At 44.9% G+C, this 26,413-nt stretch overlaps 3 protein-coding genes across 6 annotated transcripts in view; 2 read left to right on the top strand and 1 right to left on the bottom strand.

Annotated features, from left to right (window-relative positions):
* The first annotated feature begins 64 nt into the window (after nucleotides 1-64).
* Nucleotides 65-13,073, top strand: niki (nimA-like kinase). Of its 2 annotated transcripts, XM_077642882.1 has the most exons (16): nucleotides 67-340; nucleotides 470-675; nucleotides 1,766-1,821; nucleotides 1,933-2,109; nucleotides 2,792-2,841; nucleotides 2,967-3,048; nucleotides 5,360-5,571; nucleotides 5,951-6,015; nucleotides 6,575-6,732; nucleotides 7,409-7,517; nucleotides 8,124-8,200; nucleotides 8,319-8,439; nucleotides 8,949-9,099; nucleotides 9,962-10,092; nucleotides 10,815-10,961; nucleotides 12,904-13,073. In XM_077642882.1, the coding sequence occupies exons 1-16, from the start codon at nucleotides 294-296 to the stop codon at nucleotides 13,071-13,073; spliced, it is 1,959 nt and encodes a 652-aa protein (XP_077499008.1). In that variant the 5' UTR covers nucleotides 67-293. The 2 variants fall into 2 exon arrangements, with proteins under 2 accessions (XP_077499007.1, XP_077499008.1); XM_077642881.1 differs by lacking the exon at nucleotides 12,904-13,073 and having other exon boundaries at nucleotides 65-340; nucleotides 10,815-11,134.
* Nucleotides 9,205-17,094, bottom strand: AlkB (alpha-ketoglutarate-dependent dioxygenase AlkB). The gene is made up of 2 exons (XM_077642884.1): nucleotides 15,815-17,094; nucleotides 9,205-15,773 (listed from the first exon to the last, which is right to left on the bottom strand). Exon 1 carries the CDS (start codon nucleotides 16,775-16,777, stop codon nucleotides 15,869-15,871), a length of 909 nt encoding a protein of 302 aa, XP_077499010.1. The 5' UTR covers nucleotides 16,778-17,094; the 3' UTR covers nucleotides 9,205-15,773; nucleotides 15,815-15,868.
* Nucleotides 17,095-22,124: 5,030 nt separating this feature from the next.
* LOC144110067 (uncharacterized) overlaps nucleotides 22,125-26,413 on the top strand; it is a 29,454-nt gene continuing 25,165 nt past the window's right edge. Inside the window, exons 1-2 of one of the 3 annotated variants that reach the window (XM_077642879.1) lie at nucleotides 22,125-22,215; nucleotides 26,108-26,314. In XM_077642879.1, the coding sequence (XP_077499005.1) occupies nucleotides 26,138-26,314 (177 nt within the window). In that variant the 5' untranslated portion in view covers nucleotides 22,125-22,215; nucleotides 26,108-26,137. Of the gene's footprint in view, nucleotides 22,216-23,038; nucleotides 23,139-26,104; nucleotides 26,315-26,413 lie in introns of those variants that run through there. The other 2 variants (XM_077642878.1, XM_077642880.1) reach the window with 2 other exon arrangements.

Below are 26,413 nucleotides of genomic sequence, written 5' to 3'. Positions count from 1 at the left end.
AAGTAAATATGGTGGTGCGTTTAGAAAACAAATGACTATAGAGGTCGCAAGTAGAGTAACGTTTTCATCGTCAGCGTGTGCGTTGCGCGCAAAACTTGAAATTCAGCCAATTTAGCCAGTTGACTTGCGCGCTCTTTGTCTTTAGTCGTATAACCAGTATAACTTTTAGCGGCTCGATGGTTTACTCTGCCATTAAAGGCAGCAAATAGTAACACTGCGAAGTGGTGGGACCATCTCGAACAGCGGTTACTGAGGTACTAAGACGGCGCAGCTCTCACGTTGTCCCTGAAAAAATGGATCAGTACGAGAGGCTCGAAATCGTTGGACGAGGGGCCTACGGGTATGTCGACGACGACGCGTTTTGGTCAGCAAGTCCGCGCTGACAATGCGCGCTACACTGTCGTACAGCAAATATGTAGCACTCGTGGCTAAACAGCGTAGCAATTCTGTCTGTGTTCTCGTTGTGCAGGGTCGTAACGCTTTGCTACAAGAAGTCTACGGGGCGGAAGGTAGTCATTAAGCACATCCCCGTGCAGCAGATGTCCATGGAAGAGAAAGAGGGCTCCCTGACCGAGGCCAAGGTGCTGGCGATGCTTCACCACCCTAACATCGTTGCCTACTACGACAGCTTCCTCGACGAAAAGAGCCTGGCCATTGTTATGGAGTATGCACCAGGTTAGTGACACAGAAGGACACAGTGCGCATATTAAACAGTGACTTGTCAAAGTTAAAGGCAGCTACAGTTTACCTACATATACACAGTAGGTCCGAATTAGAGCATTCCCATTCAAATCCAAGCACTCAAACTGGTTTATTACCACTGGTGATCAACGCATGCTAATTAGAGCCCATAAATGCATGTCCGTTAAGTGCTTTGATATGAACAAGGCATGCTTAAATTTTTTTAAATGCGTTAGCATTAGAACGCCCATCATGGCGTATGTCAGGCATTGGCGTGTGAAGCCTCGGGTGGAGAGGAGGCAAAGTGGAGATGGGTAAATGCACTTTCAAGGGAGATCAGGGAGGGAGAAAGAAAGGGCGAGAGAGGGAGGGAGAGGAAAGGGGAGAGTAGAGGGCAAGTCGGTGGGAGGTGATGGTTGGAGAGAACCGCAGCCGCCAATCAGAAGCGAGGGGTGGGGAGAGTGGCGAGAGGTTTACAGCGTGGCACACTGTGACTGATAGATTGGATCACTTGGGGAACACTAACGTAAGCTCCACGTGAGCACAAGATTTGTGTTTCGTTCTCCAAGCACGTAAGCTTCAAGAAAACTGACAGTTCAATTAATGTCCGGCTATACAGCAGTGCAGATACTGTAGATTATGTTAGCTTTCAGTGAATTAGTAGTACACTGGGCTGCTAGAATGAATGAGAAGGAGGGCTCACAGTGTTCCTTAAGGAAACAAAACCAACAAAGTACACTTGATACAATGTACACTGTACTCAGAGCTATGTGAGCTAAGCATTATACATACACAGCATTAATAATGCTGAACCTGAAATGTGAAAAATTCAGTGTTGCCTGAGACATTTAGACAGGTGAAATGTGACCATACTACGTTCCATCCAGTGCAGTGATAAAGAAATAATGGGGTTGCTCAACAGTGACATGAAAAACCATGTTAAGTTTACTGCAAAGGCTGCACACAAGACTTATAAAGCAGCTGAGAGTTCTAACTATTGACATTCAGACTGAAACAAAAATTAGTGCTGTGTGGAGAAAAGTTCCATGGCGGCCAGCGGCAAGGTTCTGACGCTGTGTTGCAGGTGGGACATTATATGAATACCTCAGGCAGAGGGGCCGTGCTCTGCTTCCGGAGAAGGTGATGTACCGCGTGCACTCGCTTGTATTAGCTTGCACGTTTTGATGTGCATTTGTGTTCCCTCGTCACCCATGTTTGTGAGATGGCAAACATTCTGTTTTCCATCACCAGGAGGTGCTGAACTACTTCGGACAAATTGTGCTTGCCCTCGAGCATGTACACTCCAGGCAGATCCTGCACAGGGACCTCAAGACTCAAAACTTGCTTTTGAGTCAGAGCAAGACTATAATCAAAGTCGGCGACTTTGGCATCTCCAAAATTCTCAGCAGCAAGAGCAAGGCAGAAAGTGTGAGAGCTTCTTTCCTACAAGTGTGCAGTTTGCCAGCGTTACAAGGAGCACATGCAGCGTGCAAGGAATGCATGCAGGAGGCAACACAAGTGTTGACCATCCAATAATTGTGTTGTTTTTTCTTTCTGTCTACATTCCCTAGTATGATGGGTGTACCATGAAACCATACCAACTTGCCTCATTTTCTGCACTTACCAGTGCTGCCACTATAAAACACAGCTTCTTGAACGGTGCACCTTTAAAACACTTGCTGCCAGACTAGTTCATTCATTTTGGCTATCAGGAAAAGGTTTTACAGTTTTACGAGGATTAACGTCCCAGAGCGATTCACCTAGGCTATGAAAAACGCCGTAGCGGAGGGCTCCGGATAATTTTGACCACCTGGGGTTCTTCAACGTGCATTGATATTGCAGAGTACACGGGCCTGCAGCATACTATATCTGTTTCTGAAAGCATGTTAATAAATAACATGGCTTTTCAAATGCTCCTGCAAAATGTGCCGTTTACTAACACTACCCATGACATACGACCGAAAAGTTGCATGCCCACACATAATTTCTCTACTTGGTGTCAGGTAAATAAATTTAAATTAATGTTGTCATGTGATGGCAACAATACCTGTCCAAAAATGTTGCTGCCTTTAATAAAAAATTCTGACCGAATAAACAACTCTAATTTCAGCTGGTCGGCACTCCAAACAACCTCTCACCAGAAATATGCGTAGGGAAACCGTAAGTACTTGCTTGCTTTCACATTTTTTTTCTTCTTGAACAGCAGAATTTCTGCCTTTTCATGATGTGTTCGCACACGTGCAAGAAAGTGCCTTCATACTTTGCCCTGTCTGAAATTATTTCAGCTACAACCAGAAGAGCGACATATGGGCGCTGGGCTGTATTCTCTACGAGCTGCTGACACTGCGGCCTCCGTTTGAAGGCAATGTGAGTCTGTCATTTTTACACTTATTTTGCTAAGTCATATCCCTTATTTTCTGCACCTGTTATCACAGGCCACTGAGCAGGGATATCAGTTTGCATATTGGAGTCTATCCGAACCATACAATGTTGATGTGTTAGCATTAGAAGCCCTGCTGCGAAGAAGTGTCCAGCGTAGTGTGGGGTGCGCCACCTGTCACGGTTGGCAGGTGCCACAGTGGGGGGAGGGAAGTCTCCCTTTTCCAACTGTAGGGGAGAGGCTGCAAGGTGGCTGCCACGGGAACAACCCGACGGGTGGCTACCATGGAAGGTGGACAGCCAATCAGATTTTACCGATTAATGCACTAAGCCAGCAACCTTATCTCTTTAAGCAAAAAGAAGACTTAATGCTAAAGTGTCATTGCATCATGATAATTAACAGCCTCCATAACATTTATTCTAGGTGCCAGTAAAACCTCCCGAATACTACTGTAGTTACCATTACAAGCACTGCAATAAAGCCCAGTCTTTTTAACTCAACCCATGGTTAACCTCATGCTGCGTCAAAAGGAAACACAATTGCTAACTGCATTCAGAGTCAATCTGAAGTTTAGTGTCGTCATATACGTATACCCCTGCATGTGCACCCATGATCCATTATCCCAAACCCTCTCTTTCCAGTTAGTCTTTAAAACAAGATGGTGTGTGACATTTTTGAATATTACATGGATGCCTTTACTTTGTAACTGAACAGTAAAGATAGGTGCTCATAGAAGTTTCTGGAATGTGAAAGGCAAGAGGTAGCTTAATTTTCTTACCACCTGAAGGCGCTGTCTGACACTCAGATTTCAATGTGCAGGTCTTACATGAAAGCGCGCACAATACTTTTAACTGCTGACACAAGGGACCTTATTGTAGCGAAAACCTTGATTAGCACTCACAACCTGCTAATTAAAGACTTTCATCATACAGTTACAGTGTCAAAAAAGTGATACCGTGCTTTGTCACGCAGTGCACAATTATGAAAGATTGACGATCTCTAGCACCTGCCGTGGTGGCTCAGTAGTTAGGGCGCTCGGCTACTGAGCCGGAGTACCCAGGTTCGAACCCAACCGCAGTGGTCGCGTTTCGATGGAAGCAAAGCACAAAAGGTGCCCTTGTGCTATGCAATGTCAGTATGTCAGTGCACGTTAAAGATCCCCAGGTGGTCGAAGTTATTTTGGAGACCTATACTAAAGCACCTCTTTCTTCCTTTTTTCTTTCACTCCCTCCTTTGTCCCTTCTCTTATGGTGCAGTTCACCGAGATAAATGAGAACAGTTACTGTGCCATTTCCTTTCCTCAAAACCAATTTTCATTTCATTTTAATCACTAGCAAAACCTGAAAAACTGATCAGCCAACTTTAAAAACCAGTCCTGTGCTGAGCTTTGGTGCTTGGAACAGCGAACTGGAGTGGGGCTGTTTGTGTGGGGAACTGAAGTGGGTTTTCTGCAGCACGGTTAAAAGTCACTGCAAAGGGATATCACTTTAACATTTTTTAGAGAAAGCAGACTCCTTATTTAAAGGAGGAGAAACCACTTGAAGTTTAAAAAATTCAAATGCCACAAAATGGAAACCAGCTGGAACTACTACCATGGTTCCAGTTCTGCAGCTGTGTACTTTCTAAACTTTCAAATTTTTCTTTTTTCCAACCAGGTAGAACTAAATACTGCAAAGCAGCCAACAAATACAAAATCAAATATGTCCTAGAGCTAAATACTGGAAAATAGCCAACAAATACAAAATCAAATAAATCCAACTCTGAGAAATATAAAGGTCCAAACAAATTCATTATAAATTTTAGCCGTAATCCTACTTCTGTGGATAGCAGTGCAGGTTGTTTTTAGGCTCTACCTGCATAGTAATAAAATTTTTAATGCACTATAATCTGCCATTTTTTCTGACTGCATCAAGCATGCACTTGTTCTCTAGTAGATTAGTTATGAATCAACATACGCGATTAAAAAGGTAGTTGCTTTTATAACTTAGGTTCAGGTGCCTTGAGTGAAAATTATAGAGAGCTCTAATTTGTGAACTACTATAATGCCAATCACACATCGTTAATAATCGCAAAACTATCAACTCTCTACCTGTTTCTTACATTACACCACAGCACATAGTGCACAAAAGCAAAAAAAAAAAGGCAAACTGTTTTGTTTATTCCCGTTTATTGCAATAAGGTTTTACTGCCGCTGTTTACCATCGCTGCAACCATACAAAAATGTTCGTCAATGCGTTGTGCTACAACATTCGCATTCACTCCCTACCACCAACTATCATATTGTCATATCTCATTCAGCACGTCCCGAACCTAGTGATCAAGATCATCCGTGGCGAATATGCCCCCGTGCCCACTCACTACAGCGTTGAGCTTCGTCGTCTCCTTGAGAGGCTTCTGCAAAAGGAGCCTTCGATGCGGCCATCTGTCAACCAGATCCTAGCACAGCCGATTCTTCTGCACATTATCTGCAACCTCTACCTCACTGTTGGCTCTCTGCCCTGTGTTGCCCAGTAAGTAGAAGCAATACACTAATGGTATGCATGAGTGGGAACTGCACGCTTTTAAATGACACGATAGCACTGCTGACAGGTTGGAGCCGCTCGCATGCTAGTCTAAAAGTGTCGTGTGTATTCAATGTTTTGAGCAAGAATGCTCACAGGACTCCCCACTCAGATCTATCTAAAGACAAATGTCTGCTTGCCACAGTGAAAGACACAGGGGTAGATTTAGGAGCAAAGAAGGTGGCATGGGGGGGGGGAGGAGCCCATCCTCTTGCCCTAGCGAGAAGTTTTATTCACAAAAGCCACACTGAACCCAATTTTTAAAATAAAAAAACAGCGAAGATAAAAATGGGGAAAAGCTTACCCAAGCTTTGTGCTTTGCCTGCAGGAAAGACCGTCTGTCTTCGTCGCTGTCCCTTGCTAGCATCGGACGATGCTCCCGTGCCAGCTCAGGTACGATCATCACGTCCTTGCTCAAGTCAAATACACTGCTACTTATAGTGTAAAAGCCAGGCTTAAGTTTACACGTCTGCTTTTAAACTCAGACTCTGCTATTCATGAATTTATTCTGCTGGCCGCCCATGGACTTAAACATACCTCAGGATTTCAAAAGCACGCAAAATGTAAATATTGCTGCGGAGCTTTGTTATGTTTGTTTTTCTGTGTTCTTTGTTTATTGTCTCCGGTGCACAGCTTTACCACTTTCCATTTGCTACGTAAGAGCAACCAGAATGCTATGGCGTGATCGTGGTAACACATGACAGCTTCTACAATGTCTAGGATTGCTCTTATCTCGAAAGTTGACAGTCACCCTTAAATTGAGCAACGAGCATTCCCGATTGAAATGACTGCTTTGTAGGCTGAAAAGTTTTGTGATATCACCACTTTGCATGTTCATGCACTGTATATCGTGTACAGTCAAGAGTAACTGTGACATTATCTCTTCACACTGTGAACAGTACAGATTACTTGTATTTTAAATTGCCATTTCTGACACTGGCAAATTCTCCAGGAGATCTATCAACTTCACTGCTTGTGTGGCAAAGCAGCAAGGTGGAAGCAACGAAGTTTGACGTGCCTGATGGGCACGGCTGCATTAACGAAGTGGCTATTGGGTTGAATTCAGTAGTGGGCATCACTGCACAGGGAAGCGTCATCGTTTGGAACATGGTACTGTTGGAATCGTTCATTCCAAATACTTTTTTTTTCTTTCAGTACATGTAAAAAGTGTGCACTATAGTCGGATACAACTTAAGTCTGCAGTGAAGCTCCGCCCACATTCAGGGCCGCTGCACAGAATTCCTCCACGACAAAAAAGTAGTCCGTTGTTAAATCTTTTCTTGTTACCTAAACAAGAAGCAAATCACAAGAAAAAAATTATAAGTTCTAAAATTTTGATAGCTGGCTCGTTTAATAAAGTCAAACATTAAAAAGCTGATTTCGTTTACTGTTGTGATTGGCTAGCGGAGTAATACAAGACGCCGCGGACCGTGGCACAGTGTTGACAACTGCTGTTTGTTTAAGTTGTATCCTACTATAGTTGATCTGGTCCTGGAATTCAGAAAAAACAATGTATGCATGCAGTTGTAGATTTTCCACAGTTTTCAGTGTCTTTCCATCGTTCACTGATAGAACTAAAATATCACTGTGATTTCATTTCTTATATCTAATTCTGCTCATTTTAATGTTTATACCAAGGGTGCAGACTTGCTTGCAAATGCAGCTGTTGCTCGGTATAAACGTAACAATGAAAGGAAAGGGAACTAGTATTGAAACAATGTCATCAATTTGTTGTCAGGTTCAAACAATCTCACAGTGGATATCATCTCTACCCTTTCCCCTTCAGGCAGCAGCAGCAGGGGAGAAAACATACAAACCAGAAGTTCTGAAGGACCACCACAGTGATCACATTATACGTGCCAGCTGTGGAACTGATTTCATTGTTTTGTTGTCAGGTAAACCATTAACTCACCAGTTATTCGCTTAGACAGAAATACCCTGTGCCATGGCGCTTTTTGGCCTCAGATGCCCTTGGGCCATAAAAAAAATCCATCACCTACTTGCTTAGTTAGTTACTTTGTAAGCTAGAGTAATCAAAGGTCCACGCATGTGTTCTTCAGTTCTTGTCATTAGCCATATTAGTTTTTCTTTTTTAGACTTATCATGGAAGTGTAACCAACCTGCTTATCACTTAAGCTTTCTACGTGTTTTGCGTTACTATCAATATAGGCTCTGGGTCTAGGTTACTATGCATTACTGCAATTCTCAAAGCAATTTTTTAGGTAAAGGAGCTTGGTCCTAATAGAAATTCTGTTTTGTTTACGCTACTGTCATCTTACAGTGCCCGAAAATGGGTATAACACAATGCCCAGCTAATTCTCCGAACAACCCAAGTGCCTCTGATTTATTATTCAGCGATAAAACTAATTGCAGAGCTTTAGAATATGAAGCACAATTCCAAGGCAAGTTAGGGTACTTGCAATTAACATGAAGTGTGCATTAAAGCAAACAGAGGTGTAATCTTTGTCACTAACACTTCGATTAATGCTCATTACTTGCAGAACGCAAGATTCTGCTGTCTTGTGGGTGTGGTCAGTCAGGCAGCCTTGGTCACGGAGACCATTCTGACATTTCTAACGTACGTCTGACATTAATCCAAGTCACATAATGTGACATGTCATACACTTTTTTATCTTTCTTGCACATAAGGTAACCCAGTGGGCAATATTATTTCAGCTTTCTTTTTGTTTTTCCAGAAGCCGAAAATAGTGGAAGCCCTGCTCGGCCATGAAATATGTGACGTGGCTTGTGCAGCATCGCATGTTGTCGCCATCGACGAAAACCACGAAGTCTTTGCGTGGGGAGATGCCAGACACGGTTTCTGCCTTTTATTGCTTTTTTTTCTGTATAGTGTTTCTAAGGCTGGATGCCTTGGTCACCCAGCAGGCCTAGCTTACCTGTCTTGCATGTGAACAATTTCGCGGTGCAATGAAATGCCAATCTGACAGCAGCCAACTGCATCTACATAGTCAAAAAGGCAAATTTCCTTTTCAATAAATTACATTACCGATCTAACTAAATAATTTGTAGGTTCTTTTCAATCCGTTGGGAAGAGATTCAACTCTAAACATTAGGGTTTGAAGCATACAGAGTAATATTGCTGCATGCACACTGGCTTAGTGTGCACTGTGACAATACATGGCACAAAACAATGAAAATAATGCACAGTGCAATTGTATTTTTTGTTCTGTGGTTACACAGCAACCATTTCACATTGTAGACCCACTTAAATTTAAAAATAATGATAACTTAAAGGGATAACTAATAGAAGAATTTAAGCATCCGCTTGCATCTTCTTGCATTAACACTGTGCACTTCTTTGACAGGTATGCTGGGGTTAGAACTTTCGGCTTCAACGGACCTCCCGGTGAAAGTGGAACTTCCCAGGGGTGTTTTCCCCATACGTTGCTTCTGCACTGCGGACAGCAGCTTCCTCATCACGGATGCGGGCGAGCTATGGGTCTGCGGCAGCAACAGGTCCGACACTTAACCGCACGTACACACGCGCGCACACACACAGGTCAACTCTGCCCAATTTTTGTTCCCCAGTAAAATTTTGTTCTTTGGCCTTTCACGGCTCAGTTGACATCCATTAGGAAGCAAAAAATGAAAAGATGCAGTCTGCAAAATCTGAAGTCTAAAATGGAGTAGTTTTTCCCATCTCTCGATTCAAGCTCCTGGCGCCAATACTGTCAGTAAGAGAATTATTGACTCTGCGATTGCTGCCTGGAAATTAACAGCGGTATGGTATAGCCTCGGAGATCTGTAAATGACAAAGTACGCAGTTTGCTAGTGAAATGGCTGGGGGCAGTTTATAAAATGTCCTTTTTCAGTGAAGGCACTTCTTTCGTCATTAGACTGTGGTAATAAATTGGTAGAGGCAAACTTCAGTTTGTTCTCAGAGTCTGTTTAATATGTGATAGTAAACAATGAACTTTGCCGCATGGGTGCAAGTGCCTATAGACTCTTTTTAGGCAAACTGCTAATAAATAACGTATGGCAGGTTTCAACCAATAAATTTAATAAAATTGATGTCAATTTTTCAAGTGCTTTTGCCGCTGAGGCAGTCAGTGCCAGGTTAAGAGGCGTTTGAAGTCACATGCATTGAGCACGCAGCCTCTAGAGTAGAGTTGACGAGTCATCCCCAGCACAAGTATAATGACATTCAGCATCAAGCATCACATAACAAAGTTCCTTTGCAGGACTCCTCTGCACAGTGCCAGATGCACTGCAAAAGAAAGTAAAAATTATTTCAAGCCACTTGCATTCTGCCACGACGTTTGTGTTGTCACACACTGCTTGTCATGTCTCCCCTACTGCTCAACTTGCTTTGTCGCAGGAACAACAAACTAGGCATCGCAAATGGTGGGAAGGACGTTGGAGAATTCACAAGGCTTCCCCGACACCTGTTTGCATGCCACACTGTGACTTCCGTGGCTGGAAATGAAGATGGCACCATCGTTCTGACTGGTGAGATGATGCAGTCACGCGAGACTCAGTCCTCGGGGCTCTTTCAAAATCAGATTGTGGACACAACTCAAGAACGAAGTACATGTTAGTAGGTGCATGCTAGCAGGTGCATGCTAGCAGGTGCACGGCAGTTGACAAGCAATGGCGTGATAATAGGCTGATGCCACTGGTTGGAGGACGTCCTTGGAAAGGCATCTGCCACTTCTTTCTTTAGCTGTGTCCCACTGTAGTAGAATGGGTCCCGTTTCGATTAGCTTATCCCTTCTAGTGCTCCCTCCTGCAGCCACTGAACCCTGAACAGAGCATGCTGTCTGGGTCTATAGCAGTTCAAATAGGATTCCACTAACATTGTAGTACCTCAGAGTTCAGGAGGGGCAATTTGTACTTTATCATTTGCGTGGCTTTTCAGTCAAGTTCAGCTGTTCAAGAATTTGAAAGCACAGGGAGCGAGGGACAATTTTCTGATTTTCAAATTTTGACCAGGATGGCAACTTGTGCCGGCTGGTGATATTCCACAGTGTTGGCAATGCAAAATGATAACAAGAGGTGTGGGGGCAGCAGCACAGTTTGTTTCGGCTGAGATAAAGAATCTTCTGTACTATAATTCTTACAAAACGACCTGACTCTGGACATACAGCTCATGGCAAAAGCCTGTACCATGCCACGGGACGCTAGCAGTTTAAACACTGACAAGCCCCATTGCATTCATGACTTCTCTGCAGATGTTGGTATGGTCTTCCTTCTCGGCATGCAACAAAGTTCAGCTGCCGCTACCACCAGTGGCAGCATACCTGTCAGGATGGTCTCTCTTGAAGCACAAGCTACACATGTGGGCTGCGCAGGGGACTTGTTCGTGGCCATCCTTAAAGGTTCGTCAGCACCGCATACAATGTTCCTATTGAAGTCTATTGATCTATTTAACTTCTCGTCGCGAAGAGTCCTTCCTAGAATGTTTCTCCCAGCTGAACTGGAGCCTTGTTTCAGGGTCAAATTTTGCACAGAAATGGCACTTGGTAGCGAGTTTTGTTTTATGATAAATTAGAGTGGGGTATTTAACTGCTTCGGCTAAAATTAATTGAAACACCACATCATCTGCATCACTTCCATGCAAAAAAAAAAAAAACAGCAGGATCGGCAGCAGCAGGACAAAAGCAAGCAACGTGAAACATGGAGTGCTTCTCCCCCTTCCGAGGCCAGAGATGGCGCTGCTGGCACAGCTGCATGAGTGCAGCTGTTATGCTGCTCTGCATTCAAATAGGAGCCGTAGCACTGTAGCAGTGTTCTCCCAGTAAACATAAAGACCCAGTAGATTGAGCATGGCCCTACCAGGCATGCGCCTGAACTCTCCAAGATCACTGACTTTGAAGGGACACAGAGAACTCAATCTAATTTTTGTTCAGAGTAAAAATCAATTTAAACTTTAAAAGATTAAAAACTTTTCCGCCATTCGACTAAACTCGTGACATCAAGACAGAAAAGGATTCAGTGATCGGCATTGCGAAGTGTATGGCAGACTAGCCTAAGGCATTCATGCACAAAAAAACTTCCTTCATAACGCCGCAGTTTGCATACAAAAACGGCCAGTGGTGCCAATAACTGTACAGTAGAACCTCGTCGATACATTTCCGGATCCGAATTCCCAGTTCATGCGCTCAATATCGTAAGCAATAAAAGTCTGACAGAGTTACTCTGGTCTGGTCTTCTAGCGAATGCGTTTGTGGATAGTACAATTTCAGCGAAGTAAACTCATTTTGTGAAATTCTGATCACATGATACGTTTAGCGACCAACAGAAGGTGTGCTAACATATGAGCTGGCTGGTCTTTGGGGCACGCGACATGAGTCGAACCGTAGCGGTTGCCAGCCACCAGGGCGGCTTCTCCGCACGCAGTGCTTAAGTAAATGGGGGCGAAACACTCAAAATCTGGCTATGATAACGCGAGCATACAAGCAGGCCTGGCCTGGCATGGATGCATGTGCGGCAGTCAGCTGCCTGAGTGGCTTCTCCGCAGTGCATAAACATGATGGTGCAAATCATCTGAAAACGACAAAAATGCAATAGAACGAACGGGCCAACGTGGGACGTGCCGCATGAACAGAAACAGAAGCCCACTGCCATAGTGGCTTCTCCGCAGTGCACTAGTTCGAAGGGGCTAAGCATTTGAAAATGACAGTGACAAAGAAGAAGTATCTGCTAGTTTCGCCCTTGCCAGTCACCGTATTGGATACGTTGCGAAGTTTCTTTTTCACTAAGAACAATATAAATGCAGATACAGTTCTACAAGCACTACAAAACCTCTTCAGACATTGCGCATAACAGGCCTTATAGTAAGTGGGAGCATCTATAAATGCCTTTGCACTTTATTGTTTAGTCACATTTTTCGAAATCTTAAAGTGTTTTGGATGGTACGCTTTCCCGGATAATGTGCTTTTTGTCAATGTTAAAAACAAAAAATGTGTCATCGAAGTTCTATTGTATTTCATTTTTTAATCTTTTCTAGCTCGTAAAAGCACAGTTTTCAGTGAAAAAAGGCTCCTCTGTCATTATGCTGTTTTAGTTTTGCACATGATTTGACCCACTCCTGCATGAGCCTGAAGAAGGCCTACATTAACAAAAAATTAAAAAAGAATGTGATGATCTATATAGATACAGGCCAACTTCACTTTATCTTCACAGTCCCCGTAAAAGTAGTGTCTGAACTTTGCCCCTCAATTCTGAACAGTATGGAACCAAGAACGAAGGGACGTGTGCATTCTCCGACAACACCTATTCTCCGAGTATGTTTTCAGTGCAAATCCCATTACTTTACAGGCATAAAGTTCGTGCAGTGGAAAACATTGAAGCCAGACAACACACCAGCAAAGGTCCTTCCAGCTCCGCATTTACCAGATGGCTCCAAGGTTTCTGCCTTGGCCTGCTCTCCTAGCATCATTGCAACAGTGGTTACCAAAGGCCTTTTAAAAAAAAAAACTGACCGCTAGCTGTCATGTTTAGGCTGAGAGTGCCAAACGATGGAGTTTTCTGATCTTGTACCCGAGTGAAAGATTTACGTGATGTTTGCCTACCTGATTTTCTGAAAGGCCAGCACTGTAACATGAGATATATCAGCAGCTGTTACTCAGTAATGTATCTGAAATATATTAAATTTTTTACACATACTTTTTTGTTTTTTTCACTCATTTTGTTTATCTCTTGTGTTTTGTGAATGCTTACAAGTAATTCAAATAAAGCAATTTTGCACTGGGATTACACTACGCATTCACATTATGCCAACTGCATCCACCACAAAGCAGGCACTAATCTTAAGCACAAGGAAGGCTCGCATATACTGCTTGCAACCTCTTAATTGATTTCAAAGATTTTGCGCCTCTTGTTCTTGGATAGCTGACTCCTTGTTAACTTGCCATTTGTCATCACTTCTTGTTGCAGTGCATAACGAATTTGGCCTGCGCTCGGCTCATGCGAATGTGCATCTTTTTGACAACTTCCATAGCTCTGCGGTAGTACTTGCTGTACGGCTAGTTGGTTCATGCTATAAATTTGAATGGCACAAAGGACACGAACGCAGAAAATACAGGGTAGACAGCAAGAGCGCCTTTTCTATCCAGCCTGTATTTCCTACGTTTGTGTCCTTTGTGCCGTTCAAATTTATTCCATAGCTTCATGAGCACATGGCAATGTTCAGGCTCTTTGCAGAGCTCAATCATGGTAGATTCAGTCACACTGACCTAGTCACCTGCAGAACCAAGCTCTGAATTATGACAGCATAACATTGCTTCATGGGAAATGAGTTTAGGGGAAAGCATAAAAGCACTGCAAGAGTTTTGCATAAGTGTACAAAAAGGCCGCTGCCACCAAGATGTACAGTTGAACCCGGATATAATGAACTCAAAAGGGAAAAAGTTCGATATGTAAAAAATGGCAACAGATGTGCTTATCTGTAACCTAGAAGCAAGAATACAATGTATCCCTGTTAGTGATGCAGTCTTGCAGCGATGTGCACCCGCCGGCATGCCAGCAGCGCACCACTCACTAGGCACCGGTAGGCCTAACATGCTTCGCACTGAAGCCATACCGGACGGCTCTTTGGAACTAATCACTGCCTGTCATAGATGTCTAATCCTTTTAGCAGTACAATATAAATACAGCAATCAATCATTAAAATTCAAGCCGCCGCGGTGGTTAAGTGGTTATGGCACTTGGCTGCTGGCCCGAAAGACGCGGGTTTGATCCCGGCCGTGGCGGTCGAATTTCGATGGAGGTGAAATTCTAGAGGCCTGTGTACTGTGCGATGTCAGTGCACGTTAAAGAACCCCGGATGGTCTAAATTTCCGGAGCCCTTCACTACAGCGCCCCTCATAACCTGAGTCGCTTTGGGACATTAAACCCCCATAAACCAAACCATAAGCCATTAAAATTCAGGCACTGTTGATTTCCGCAACGTCTTCGGCAGCGAAGTGAGCGGAGCACGCCAGGTGAGGGCCACCTTAGGCTTTAGTTAGGTTAGCTTCACAGCATGACAGTGATGTGGCGTGGAAAATAAGTACACGAGATCGAAGCACACCCTCCAGCACTCCTTACGTTCACCTCGTTGCACGGTTTCACATTGCCAGCACTGCCAGCAAGTGTCCAAGGCTGCGTAATAACACATCTACGCCCGCAAAAAAGTGATAAAGAAGCGTCCTTAGGAGAAGCGCCACTAGTAGGGGCGTGGCACGCAATTCGATATATCAAACGGCCGACGAAATCAGAGCTCGATATGGTCCGTGACTTTCCCAACCACACTCTGTGTGCACAATATAACCAATAATTCGATATATCCGGGCTCGACTGTAGTGCTGCCGCACTACCATAAGATGAAGAGTAAAACAACTCCATCCAATTATTTTTTTTTGTACTAATGATTCTCTGGCTCTCCCAGGCTAAATTGACACTTACCTAGCAGCAAAAGACCCATTTATCAACGGGGAAAATTGGATTTAAGAATCTTCCTGCTAGTCAATTCAAGCTCATGATGTCCTTTCCGAAAAGGATGAGCTGCCGCCGTTTTGAAATGAACGGTGGGGATCCACGCTCAAATATCAGTGTCAAAGCATATACTATACTTGTGAAATCGACCGGTGATGGAGACACCTGCATTTCATTTTTTGGTCTTTTTTAGCTTATAAAAGCTCTGTTTTCAGCCAGAGGGATCAATTTGTGATTAGAATACTGCACCCTATCGACAGAGGCCAACTTCTATTTTCTCTCAGTATCCTTTTAGTGATATCCTATAGATAAAATCAGAAACCTGAACTGGACCTGGGCAGGACATATACTGCAAACATGGAACCCACGGTCTGTTGGAGCAACAAAGTGTGCATCACAATAAGGAAAAAACGTACCACGGAATGGCAGAGAATCAGGTGGGGAAATGGGATTAGGGAATTTGTGGGGATGGAGTGGCCACAGCTTGTACCGGACAGGGATGACTGGGGATTAGCGGGAGAGGCGTTTTCCTCTGGCAGATATAACCGGGCTGATGAATATGGGATGGGGTCCGTGAGAGAAATGAGGTTCAAGAAGCTTCTCACTAAAATTCTCACTACACAGTCATGTCTTGGAACTCCCTCTGCAGATGCACACTATAGAAGTAGCAACAGTAAACCGGTACTCGTTCTTTTACATTTGTTGGCGTCAAACTGCACTTTGAGAATGTCACAGCAATCAAAGAGCTGTCAACGCTGAAGTAGAGGAAAGTGGCACAGTGCCCTCAGCACTACCCCCACTACAGCCATCAGCTCTTGGCAAACACCTGCCTGACATTGAGGTTGATTCTATGATCGGACAGGTACTCTGCCTCAGAGCTCCAGTCAGCCACCGCACTATCACCGCACCCTTCACTGGCACTACTCCACGGCTTGTCGTCGCCACGCGGCAGCACGAGCGGCACAGCGTGGTATGCCACTCTGGATTCGCCGCTCATCACGACGACGTCTCCGCTTCGGAGAAACATGGCCGTCGGCTTGACGTCTCTGGTTGCGCCGCCGATGAGAAACACAGCCGTCTGACCAAAGCTCACGGAGAAGAGAGGCGAGTCGAGATCGAGCTCGGAACGGTCGACGTGGCCGCTCAACGTGGAGTTCACGGCGTAGTAGTTGACGATGGCGGCCTCGGGTTCGAACCCCGGGTACCCGAGCAACGCTGCCAGCTTCTTGACCAACGTCCCGAGGCAGGCGGGGAAGGCGGACACGTTTTCGAGGTCGTACACCTTTGTGTCCCAATCGTGGTGCACGCCTAAGGTTACCCACCGGAGCTGCTTGTAAAATGTGTCGCGGTTCAGAGACGCGGGAAATAAGTCAGGCGGCCGCAACGCCTTTATATTCGTGCGGTTCGGAGGGTGTGGGTAAGAGCGCAGCGTACGGCTTATCCACTGTCGCTGTCCCCGCGGTGTGAACGGATTTGGAAGAACTATGAGACCGGGATTAGCCGGCACGGAATAGCAGAGCAGTTCTGTGTCGGCGACGATGCCGACATCGCCGCAATCCGGCGTCGTCTGCAACCGTGCGTGCAGCTCGATGGGGAAGTCCTCGGGCCTTTCGAAGTCGATCACTGTAGACAGATCCGGCCGCACGGCTCGTCTTTTGTAGTACTTGAAGTCTACCTTGAAGACATCGTTGCTGTCATCGTTGCTATCGTCGTACATGTTTGCGAGATAACCTAATCAACTGCCGGACTATAACCGTACCTCAATGTGCGTGAACGCGCGAATGTGAATGCATCGGGATCTGCTCTTTTTCCCGCTTTCTCGCCGCGTAGATAGTAAATGATGACGTCATCGTTATTATCTTGCAGAGGAAGTTCTTCCTTTGTGAAATTTGAAGCTCAGGGCCTACGATGAGCTGCGACACACGTAATGGGCGTCAGAACACAGCTGTGTTTGACACATTATTTCACTCTTGCGTTTGTTACGAAGAGCTAAAAAAAAAGTGAGTTGAACGGTAAGGAATCTGACGTCAAAATAACAAACTAAAATAAGCAAATGGAACGCACCATAAAACAACATTAACAATAGACATATACGACACTAATTTTTCCCTGAAGTATAGTGCCTAGACATATGCTGGCTAGTGTGGCATGCGTGGGCTAGGCGAAGGTCCCGATATCGATGATTTCCGGCGGCGCCCGCTTGGTGCGCTGTTGTGCGGGTGGATGCATCTGCGTTCAATCCTCGCCGTGATACGCGCGCTCGGAGGAGCGCGAAGCAAACTATTTTTTTTCATTTAGAGCGCTCTGTTTAAAAAAAAAAATGTTTCGTAATGTAAGAACTACGCGAGCTCGTTCACAGTGCGCACATTTTGCAATACCAAATATAAATCAATTTGTTGACATATTCTAGCATTTTGCTTTCGCCCACAAAAAACTCGATACTAACCATGCAACCGATTTTTTTTTATTTACTCAGCTCTCGAGAGCGAAATTATTTCAGAAAGACTTAAGCCCTTTACCACATAGCCTTCATTCGACTATACTGAAGTGAAAATAAAGAATGACAATAAGGTTAAGCAATAAACTGCACACTAGCTGAAGGAACGTGCGAGATGTTCATTGCACTGGAAATTAAAACGTTGAAATCGAGAACTTTATGGCAGTGAAATTTAAAGCGCCACTCTCGATTAATTTTAAATACACGCTGATATTTGGAAATTACTTTAAAGGGCTGATTTTGTTGAAGGCGAATAATGAACTTAATATAAACTTCCCCAATCAGAGCATCTAAGAAATGCACGAAACTTGCATTGCTTTTAAAAAACTACTATAGTGACATACGTTAAGGTAATATTACCGTTAAAAATCTTGGAACAGCTGTGGTTCACAATGCATAACATTAAAAACAAGCATTTTCTTATTTCTTTCTCATGAAGGGCCTAACCCAGAATATTACGACCACGATTTATAATAACTCCACCGATCTCAACAGCTTCCTTATAATTCAACTAGCCCACTTACCAGATAGCGAGATGTTGAGAACTGAAGCTCGATGCCGCACGTAAAGAATGGCATGCCCAAAGCATGCCAGCAATTTAACCTGTTTCTCATTTCCATCCAAAATAAACAAGCTTCTAAGAAGTTGTATTTTATACCACTGTTTAAGCACTCCGTCGGATCGAGTCGAGCCAGTGGTAATTACGTGCACGAGATCTACGGATATCTGAAAACAAAAATATGAAAACAAAAATCTGGTCGTCTCCATTTACTGCACACATGAAACGTAAAGTACGTAATTTATTCCCACAACAGTGTACAGTATTATATAACAAATCATTAAGTGCTACGTAAAGAGGACAAAGTAGAATTATTCATACTTCACGCTACTGGCAGTGGCGCAACTTACGGAGTTTTTGTCGCTGCCTTTGACCTTCTCTTTACTTAATGTTCAGGCCCTTAACAAAAATCTGAGCACTAACAAGACATAAAACTTGCCCAGTTCGGGCTAATTTTCCTTCTCATGGCTAGAGCAGCCAAGCTGCGGCAGTGAGAATGAGCGTTACCTAAGCACTTGGCGAAATCTAGAAACTCTCTTCATGCAGAATATTTCTGCTGAAGAAGGCGGTGAATTCGTCCTCGATTAGCTTGACTGCAGTGGGCAGGGCGGAACTAGGGTAAACAAGCCCGCCGTTGTCAAAATGAACCGTGAAGTGAGAACTCTCATTCATGTTTGCGTCATTTGGTGTCACACAAAGGCAAGATGCGCATTGCGGGCATGCGTTTTTTCAGATTGCCTTCCTCGACACATGGCAAGCAGCATAGTAGATCAAGGCAGCGTTACTTTTCCTTTCTACGTACCCGGCATGGTCATTTCTGAACAGAACACTGTCAATTGCCTCCTCGACTTCATCAACATTCTCATAGTCAAATAAATCGTCAATTATGTTCAAAAGTGGCACTGCTTTGGTCCTAGACTGTGATGCAGGTGCTTCACTCAAGAGTGTTATGATAACACCCGGTGAGCAGTTCGTATCTCTCAGTGGTTTTGCCAGGTTATAAAACGACATTAAGTTAACAGTCACCAGAAACTCTGACACGGTGGGGTGGTCGTTACAACCGGATGACTGCCTTATAATGCCGAAAACGTTTTCCAGTTTGTTCTGACTCAAACGCGATGTGAAGAAGTGGTTGTATCCTACAGTGGAGCTAAGGTAAGATAGCAAGTCTAATGTAGTACTTCTTATCGTAACCCTTAGTCCACAAGCCGTGTTTTCAGTAAGAAATCCGCCCCCAGCTGGTTCTGCATGCCGCTGCCATGCGTCTAGGTAATGTAACAAATTTTCTAGGAATTTTTCATCTGCAGTATCGCTTCACTATCACACACCGGTCCTGTAGCAATGTCTGTATGCTCGGAATCGGAAGGCTTCTGGAGTTCCTCCGATGCGCCTCCACGAGAGACGCAATGGGAGCCAATTAACCCACGTATCATCGCCGTCGACTGCAGAACACAACTCGATCGGGATCCACGTCAGCTCGACATTTCGCTTCCGTTGTTTAGGTGCCTGTCCTTGGTCGCAAATGTTTCGCACCTTCCTTTTCACCGTCTTTTTAGGCACAAGATGAGCTGGGTAATTTTCAAATACTGTAGGGACAGCATCGGGCTTCAGGCGTGGTTTCTCTCGGGCGGGTTCGTTCATGACGCTGTTCACCGTAATCTTAAAAGATCTTTCGATACATTCTTTCTCAAAATGTTTTTCGCACACGACAGCCTTCGGTGACATCCTTCTGTCTGCCCTCTTGATCCTATTTTTCCATTCAGCAAGCCGTGCTGGGTCCGCCGGTGCAGTGAACAAAGACACCTTTTTTTCGTTAGACCGATAACCGCTTCGACAGAACGGAACAAAACACGTCCTCTCTTTGCATTGCCTCTTAGCCTTTAACATCTCAGAACGTTTTTGCTCACGGTTAGCGTCTTCCAGCTTCACAATCCAAGAAATGATGCCTATCAAACATTGATTCCACACGCCCTAAGCAATCGCGCGAGGCTGCGGCATCGGCGCGACAGCAGACGGCAGGCGCACCCATTCGACCGGTAGCGCCCCTTGCGGCCTCTCAGCGCAGTCATCGCGGCGGGGGCCTCGCCCTCCCGTTAGAAACGCGCGCGCTGCGCACACTAGCCAGTATATATCTAGGCACTATACCTGAAGTAGTGTGAACTGGGAAATAGAGTGTCAAACGAAAGCCGAAAAGTGAGGTGAAAAGAGGGTAATTTCCGCTAGGATCGCTGCGAACGTTGTCTTTTTTAGGGGCGGCAGAACTCGCGCGCTGCGTGGCGTAGTGGTTAGTGAACCCGCTTCACACGCGGAAGACCAGGGTTAGATTCCCGCTGAACGAACAATTTTTTTTTCTCTTATTTTAAATCACAGTTTTTTTTAGTGCAAACAAGCCGTGGTAGCATAAAAAAAAATGAAAACCGAAACCGAAACTGAAGTTTGTGACGCGCCGTCTCGCTGCCGTATATATATAACGGCTCCAGGTTTGGGAGTCGGACGCCGGAAAGGAAGAGAGAATTCTTGGCGGCACAGGTCTTCAAAAAATGTGGCTTTTTATTATGTTTTTTATTATTTTATTTTGATTTGTTTTTACGTTTAAGGTTTTCACTGCTTTTGCGTCGAATTCATGAAACTGCTTTTGCCACGATTGAATGACGTACACTGCTATTGCTAAGATATTGTTTGGTTATCTTTCTATTATAACCTAGTGCTTTGTGCAATCTTTACATAAGCTAGGGGTTTACGCGAATTGTAGATAAGCCTTCTTATTGCTTGCATATTGCTTGTTACTGTTGTTGTGAGCGATAGAACGGTGAATGAGGGTTATAAATGTGCCCCTTTTGTTCCAGTAAACAGTTGGTAGTGTGCGCATGTGTTGTCTTTTTCTTCCTTCGGTTGTCTTCATTGCGCCGAAGTTTTTTCAGTCATGCATCAACTCGCGCCCCACAGCTGGCCGTCATTAAGTGACAGCGTACTTCTGCGTGGCGCACTCTGCGCAGCTTGCAGACGTCAAGCTGAACGAAACAATTCCCAGCACTGTTTGAAAGGAGTGTTTGTCTTACCCATCTGCTAAAAGCACAGATCGGAGCTTGGAGAGTAACGTCAGGTGTGCTCTAAACGCGCATTCAAAGTTGGCGCTGCAGGTGGCACGGAGGTTCTGGAGCCGTTTTATTTTGACGGCAGCGAGACGGCGCTTCACAAACTTCAGTTTCGGTTTTCATTTTTTCTATGCTACCACGGCTTGTTTGCACTAAAACAAACTGTGATTTGAAATAAGAGAAAAAAAAAAGTTGTTCATTCAGCGGGAATCTAACCCTGGTCTTCCGCGTGTGAAGCGAGTTCACCACTACGCCACGCAGCGCGCGGGTTCTGCCGCCCCTAAAAAGCCACCTAGGGAAGGATAACGTTCGCAACGATCCTAGCGGAAATTACCCTCTTTTTGCCTCGATCTTGATACAGAGGCGGCATAGGCGTTTGACACACTCTATCTTCTAGTTCGCTCTACCTGTAGTCATAGAGTTTCTTACTATTATAGTGAGAAACTCTGTGACCTGAAGTAAATACATCAAATACCAAATCGACAGAAAATAAGCAAATGGAACGCACCAAAGAACAACATTAGCAATAGACAAATATGACACTAGTTTTTTCCTTGAAGTAAATGTATCAAATACCAAATTGACGCAAAACAAGCAAATGAAACGCGCTATGGAACAACATTAACAATAGACATATATGACACTAAATTTTCCTTGAAGTAAAGACAGCAAATACCAAATCGACACAAAATAAGCAAATAGAACGCATCATGAAAAAACTAATTTTTTTTAAAGTAAAGGCACAAAACATACTAAATCCACACAAAAGTAGGATGTGCCAATACGGTGACGTTCTCGCTTGTAACGAAAATTTGTTTTAGCACTGCGTTTACTTTGAGACTCGAAGCACGTCAATGCGTAAAGTTGAAAATAATGCTTGCTGCTTGTTCATAAAAAACCCGCTAAGGTCGCTGCGTTCGCAGCGGCGCGCCTTGATGTTTACTTTCCCCTTTCTCCACACATCCAGCATGGATGGTGTCGCTGGCCGCAGAGCATCCTGTTAGGTAAGATCTTTCGACATCCCCCGCGCCTCACGTCAAACCGATTTCGTCGCCGGCCGATCTTTCGCGGGCTCTAAAAAGACTGAACCCGACGCCGGCGCCGATCCACCTTCTCATGCGGCAGTACGGAGCCACTGCATCCGCACCGCCGCAACTTGGTCTCGTCTCCGTTCACATTTTTCTCTCCCCTCTCCTCCGCTCCGGGAGCCGCGAAAGCTACGGTAAAACTCCTCATCGATTGAGCGCTCTCTCGAGATGGGGAAATTCTGGTTTCTCACAGCACACGAGCCGTGCGGTGTAGCTAAGCGCTTCGTCAACACCTCGCTGAGGTGGCTCGATTTCTGTGCCGCTCGGCTGTAGAAAGTGCGGCCTCCGGATTTTTTTTTTTCTCTTTTTCAAACGAGGCTGGAATTCTCGAGAGCACGAACGAGACCTCGCGCCGCGCTGAAACGCTGGAAGAAAACAAGAACGTGCTGGAGAAAAAAAGAAAAAAAAACCGGGACGAGAGGGGAGAAAAAAAAAACGCTTTCTTGCTGCGCTTGTTCCTAACACGTTTTCCTCTCCTTTTGCTCGCTTCTGGCCTCGTTTCGCTGCAAAGGCGCGTTGAAATGGATACGAAATGACTATAATTGGACATAAGCGAGAAGTATTCTTGCGGCATACTCAGCTGTTCTTGTGCGATCTGTGCGAGGAAAGCGGCTTTGTAGTGGGGAGGGTTCTTGCTGTCCCCACTACTGTGCGTGGCGAAACCGAGAATGCCCCGGATGGTGCATGCGAACCGCGCTGTTCTCGGAACGGACTTGATTAACCGGCGTCCGCTGGCTGAGATAATTTCTCGGCCGTTCTAAAGTGCCGTTCAAATGGAGCCTCCGATGTGACGTGCGCGGCATGTCCCGACTGTCGGGCATTCGCCCATCGAATCCGATGTAAGTGAACACCGACCGTGGCAGCGGACTAGCGCGCGCGGATGCCGCCGGTCGTAGTATAGGCCTGAATGCATGCGGCGGTAGGAGTTGCGCCTTTCGGTAGCCGAGCGCGCGTTAGATCACCACCCGTCGTAGAACTCCGTAATTTAAGGCGTGACTCAACTCATTTCCGGCGCCGGCCCCGAATATATTCCCGCAGGCTTCTTCCTTCGCTGTTTTAATTTTTTTTTTCTTAGGAGCGACGACCCTCCTGCCTTATCAGCATAATCCCCGCTTATCAACCGCGCCCAATGCGATGTACGCGCCAGTCTGAGGTCAACGGTAAAAATTACAGTCCACTGAGCTCACTGGCACTAAAAGTTGATCAACTGGCGTCACAGCCAGAGGATGTTGGGTTCGGGGAATTTCAGGACATAGCAATCATTCGTCAAACCTGAATCGAAATAGTGAGGATGCAGCGCAACATTCAAGCAGTTCGGTATTAAATGGTCTCAGCTGGTGGATTAGCCGTTATGGTTGCTGTTGATGGAAAGCTGTCATAGTGCCTGTCTGCAGAAAACAGAAACTTGCACTGAACCTCTTGAAGAGGCAAATTGCTTTTGTTGGAAACCAAAGCACCAGTATCTGTTCAAACAGTAGTTGTAGTGATTACCAGCTGTGAAATAATTTTGTCCTTTCATTTTCATTCCAACATAACACATATCGTCTTTAACCTCGTGGCATATCTCATGTGGACATCTGATGCATATCTCTGTATACACAAATTGAAACGCATGTACAATTATTCCCATGAGGCCGTTTGATGACACCTGCAGCACAGTCGCACTCAAAGCTTTCGGACATGCATTTTGGTATTTTTGTGTGCATAGCAAAGTGGAGTCACTCTTCAGGGCCTGAATGCCTGGCTTGGAACCTTTTGGCTTGCAGGTGTTACTAGGAACAGCTGTGTACTGTGACATAACCGTAAGTGCTTGTCAAGAGCTGACAGCTGTTTAACTGCTGCTGCAAGGGAGACCGCTAAGAAATGTATCCCTGCGGCCGCATGCACTCAGTGCGAAGAGGCTCTAAATGTAATGTCCTTTAGCAGCCCAGGGCTTGGCTGCATAACTCAGATTGAAAGCACTATCTTTATATGTTTCTTTTGTTCTGCCTGGTTCTTTCTGTTAAACAAATAGCGTTTTAAGCCTTTAGAACATTGCTTCAGGGGTTCTAGATTTAGCAACATGTGTCGCCTAATCATAGATGTCTGATGGTCTTTGGGGGTAACAGAGGAGGTTCCTAGGGAAGGTGAGCCTGGTCGAAGTAGTTGAAGGTCACATGGAGAGACAAGGTTAGGAAATTTGCTGGGATAGGATAACCATGGTTAGCACAAGACACAGGTATTGGAAAGCATTAGGAGGCATAGTTAGCTAAAGCAGTTGCAGTAAGGTTATGATGATGGTGATGATTGAGTGGGTTGCTGTTGTGTTGATTATGAGGACGGCAATGACAACGGCGGTGGTGATCATCATAAGCGTGGAAGTGCCCTCTTCCGATGTCTCTTTTCTTTGCTTTGCGCTAGTGGTAGTGCTACAGAAAGCGACAGACTGGTGGTTTCCATGTGCTTTCCTGGGTAAAATAGCCACAAAATTCAAGCTACTGAAAGTAAATGCTGCTGCCTATTAAGGATCTGTTTTACGATGTTCAAGAATGCTATTGTAGTTGCTAGTGTTATTTTGTTGTCTCTGAACTCTTTTGCCCTCACGTGAACTGTTTGTTGCATATTTTTATGCCAAATGCCATTTCACAAGTTATTGAGCTCTTCACACCTGTACTGGTCACAGCTGTACAGGCTGTAGCTGTACTTAAAGTTTTTATTGCATAACACTTACTCACTACTGCCTACAGTTAACATATATAGCATGTTTCTACAGTGCCCTACAGTGGTTGTTATGGAGTAAGTTTCTATCTCTTCAGAAGGTTGTACCTCATCACAAATAAATATGTGCACTTGAATTAGGTGTTTGCTTATTTTGATTTACCTTGCACATTAGGTAATTAAGGAGAGTCACTTGATTGAATGTTTTCTTACTTATATTTCTCTGACACTTTGGCAAATAATAAGAGGCACCATTTGGCAGTCTTTGAGGATGCCAGTTTTTTTTATAGGTTGCTTTTTATGCTGCTAAACCTGTTAAGCCAAACTAGGGCACTGGTCACGCTGGCTTGTGAAATTTGTGTTTCTGAATAAGTTGGCACCCTTATTGAGAAGCAAGTGATGAGTAGACTTGTCTACTTACGAGTGTTATCACTGCAGAAAATTGCAGCTGTAAAAAGCTGTCAGATTCAGCAGTACGCGTTTGTAACTTTGTGACCTACACTCAGCCTGTTAGTACATACCCCCCTCCTGTTTTAACATTATGGGCATAGCTTTCCTATATGCTTGCTCACTTTGCTGTTGCTGCAGTGTCAATTATCAAAAGAAGAAGTTTGACATGCGATCATTTTTTTTATTTCTTTAGTCACTTCAACAATTTCTAAGCATGAAATGCATAGAGATGGTGTGTCACAGGTTTTGAGGTGGCTGTTTGATGGAAAAAAAAGAAACATTGCAGCTAGACCTGGAAATCCCCAAAGCCATAAATATTGTGCCGGAAGAAATGTTCTAGGAAATGGTGGTTTCAAAGCAATGAGTTGTGCAGCTTCTGTAGGTGAGGCTTGATAGGCGGTTCTAGTAAAACTATAGCAGTGACATCAGAATAATGTAGCAGAGTTTTTTTCCATATCTGCCCTCAGAAAGCATCTCATGCCTATGCCTTCTTCCAGAAATAAGGTAGAAAAACTTGTGGTTACTTCTTTTAGCCTCTGCTGTTTTGTTTTGTTATGCTACAGCACGTTTTACTTTGTGTCCTTCTTGTCACGTCGTCTTATACGGCCACTAAGTGTAGGCCCCTGACCATACTATTCCTATTGTCCGCCTCCTAAAGCAGGGTCCCTGTAGTGGCAGGGCATGGCACGCCATGGCAGCCATAAGCGGGCCAACCACGTCGGCAGCGGCAGTCACCGAAGGGAGCGTGCCCTGCTGCAGCGGTTCATCGCGCTGCCCCGAGCCAACGCCTGTGGTGGCTCCCGTGGTTCCGGCTCCCATTAGGGCTGGCGGAGGCCATGGGGACCAGCGGCTCGTCTCGGCAGCCAGGGTAGGTCTCACCGCCATGCGTAAAACATGTTTGCCTCGCCACTAAACCTGCAAACTGAAGAGCCTAAGTGGACAACTTGACGTTACGTATGCAGTTTAA

This window comes from Amblyomma americanum, chromosome 11 (genome assembly GCF_052857255.1).
Source record: "Amblyomma americanum isolate KBUSLIRL-KWMA chromosome 11, ASM5285725v1, whole genome shotgun sequence".
NCBI classification, from domain to species: Eukaryota; Metazoa; Arthropoda; class Arachnida; order Ixodida; family Ixodidae; genus Amblyomma; species Amblyomma americanum.
Note: the sequence above shows the minus strand (reverse complement) of the source record. Positions and strands in the feature narration are given on the sequence as shown.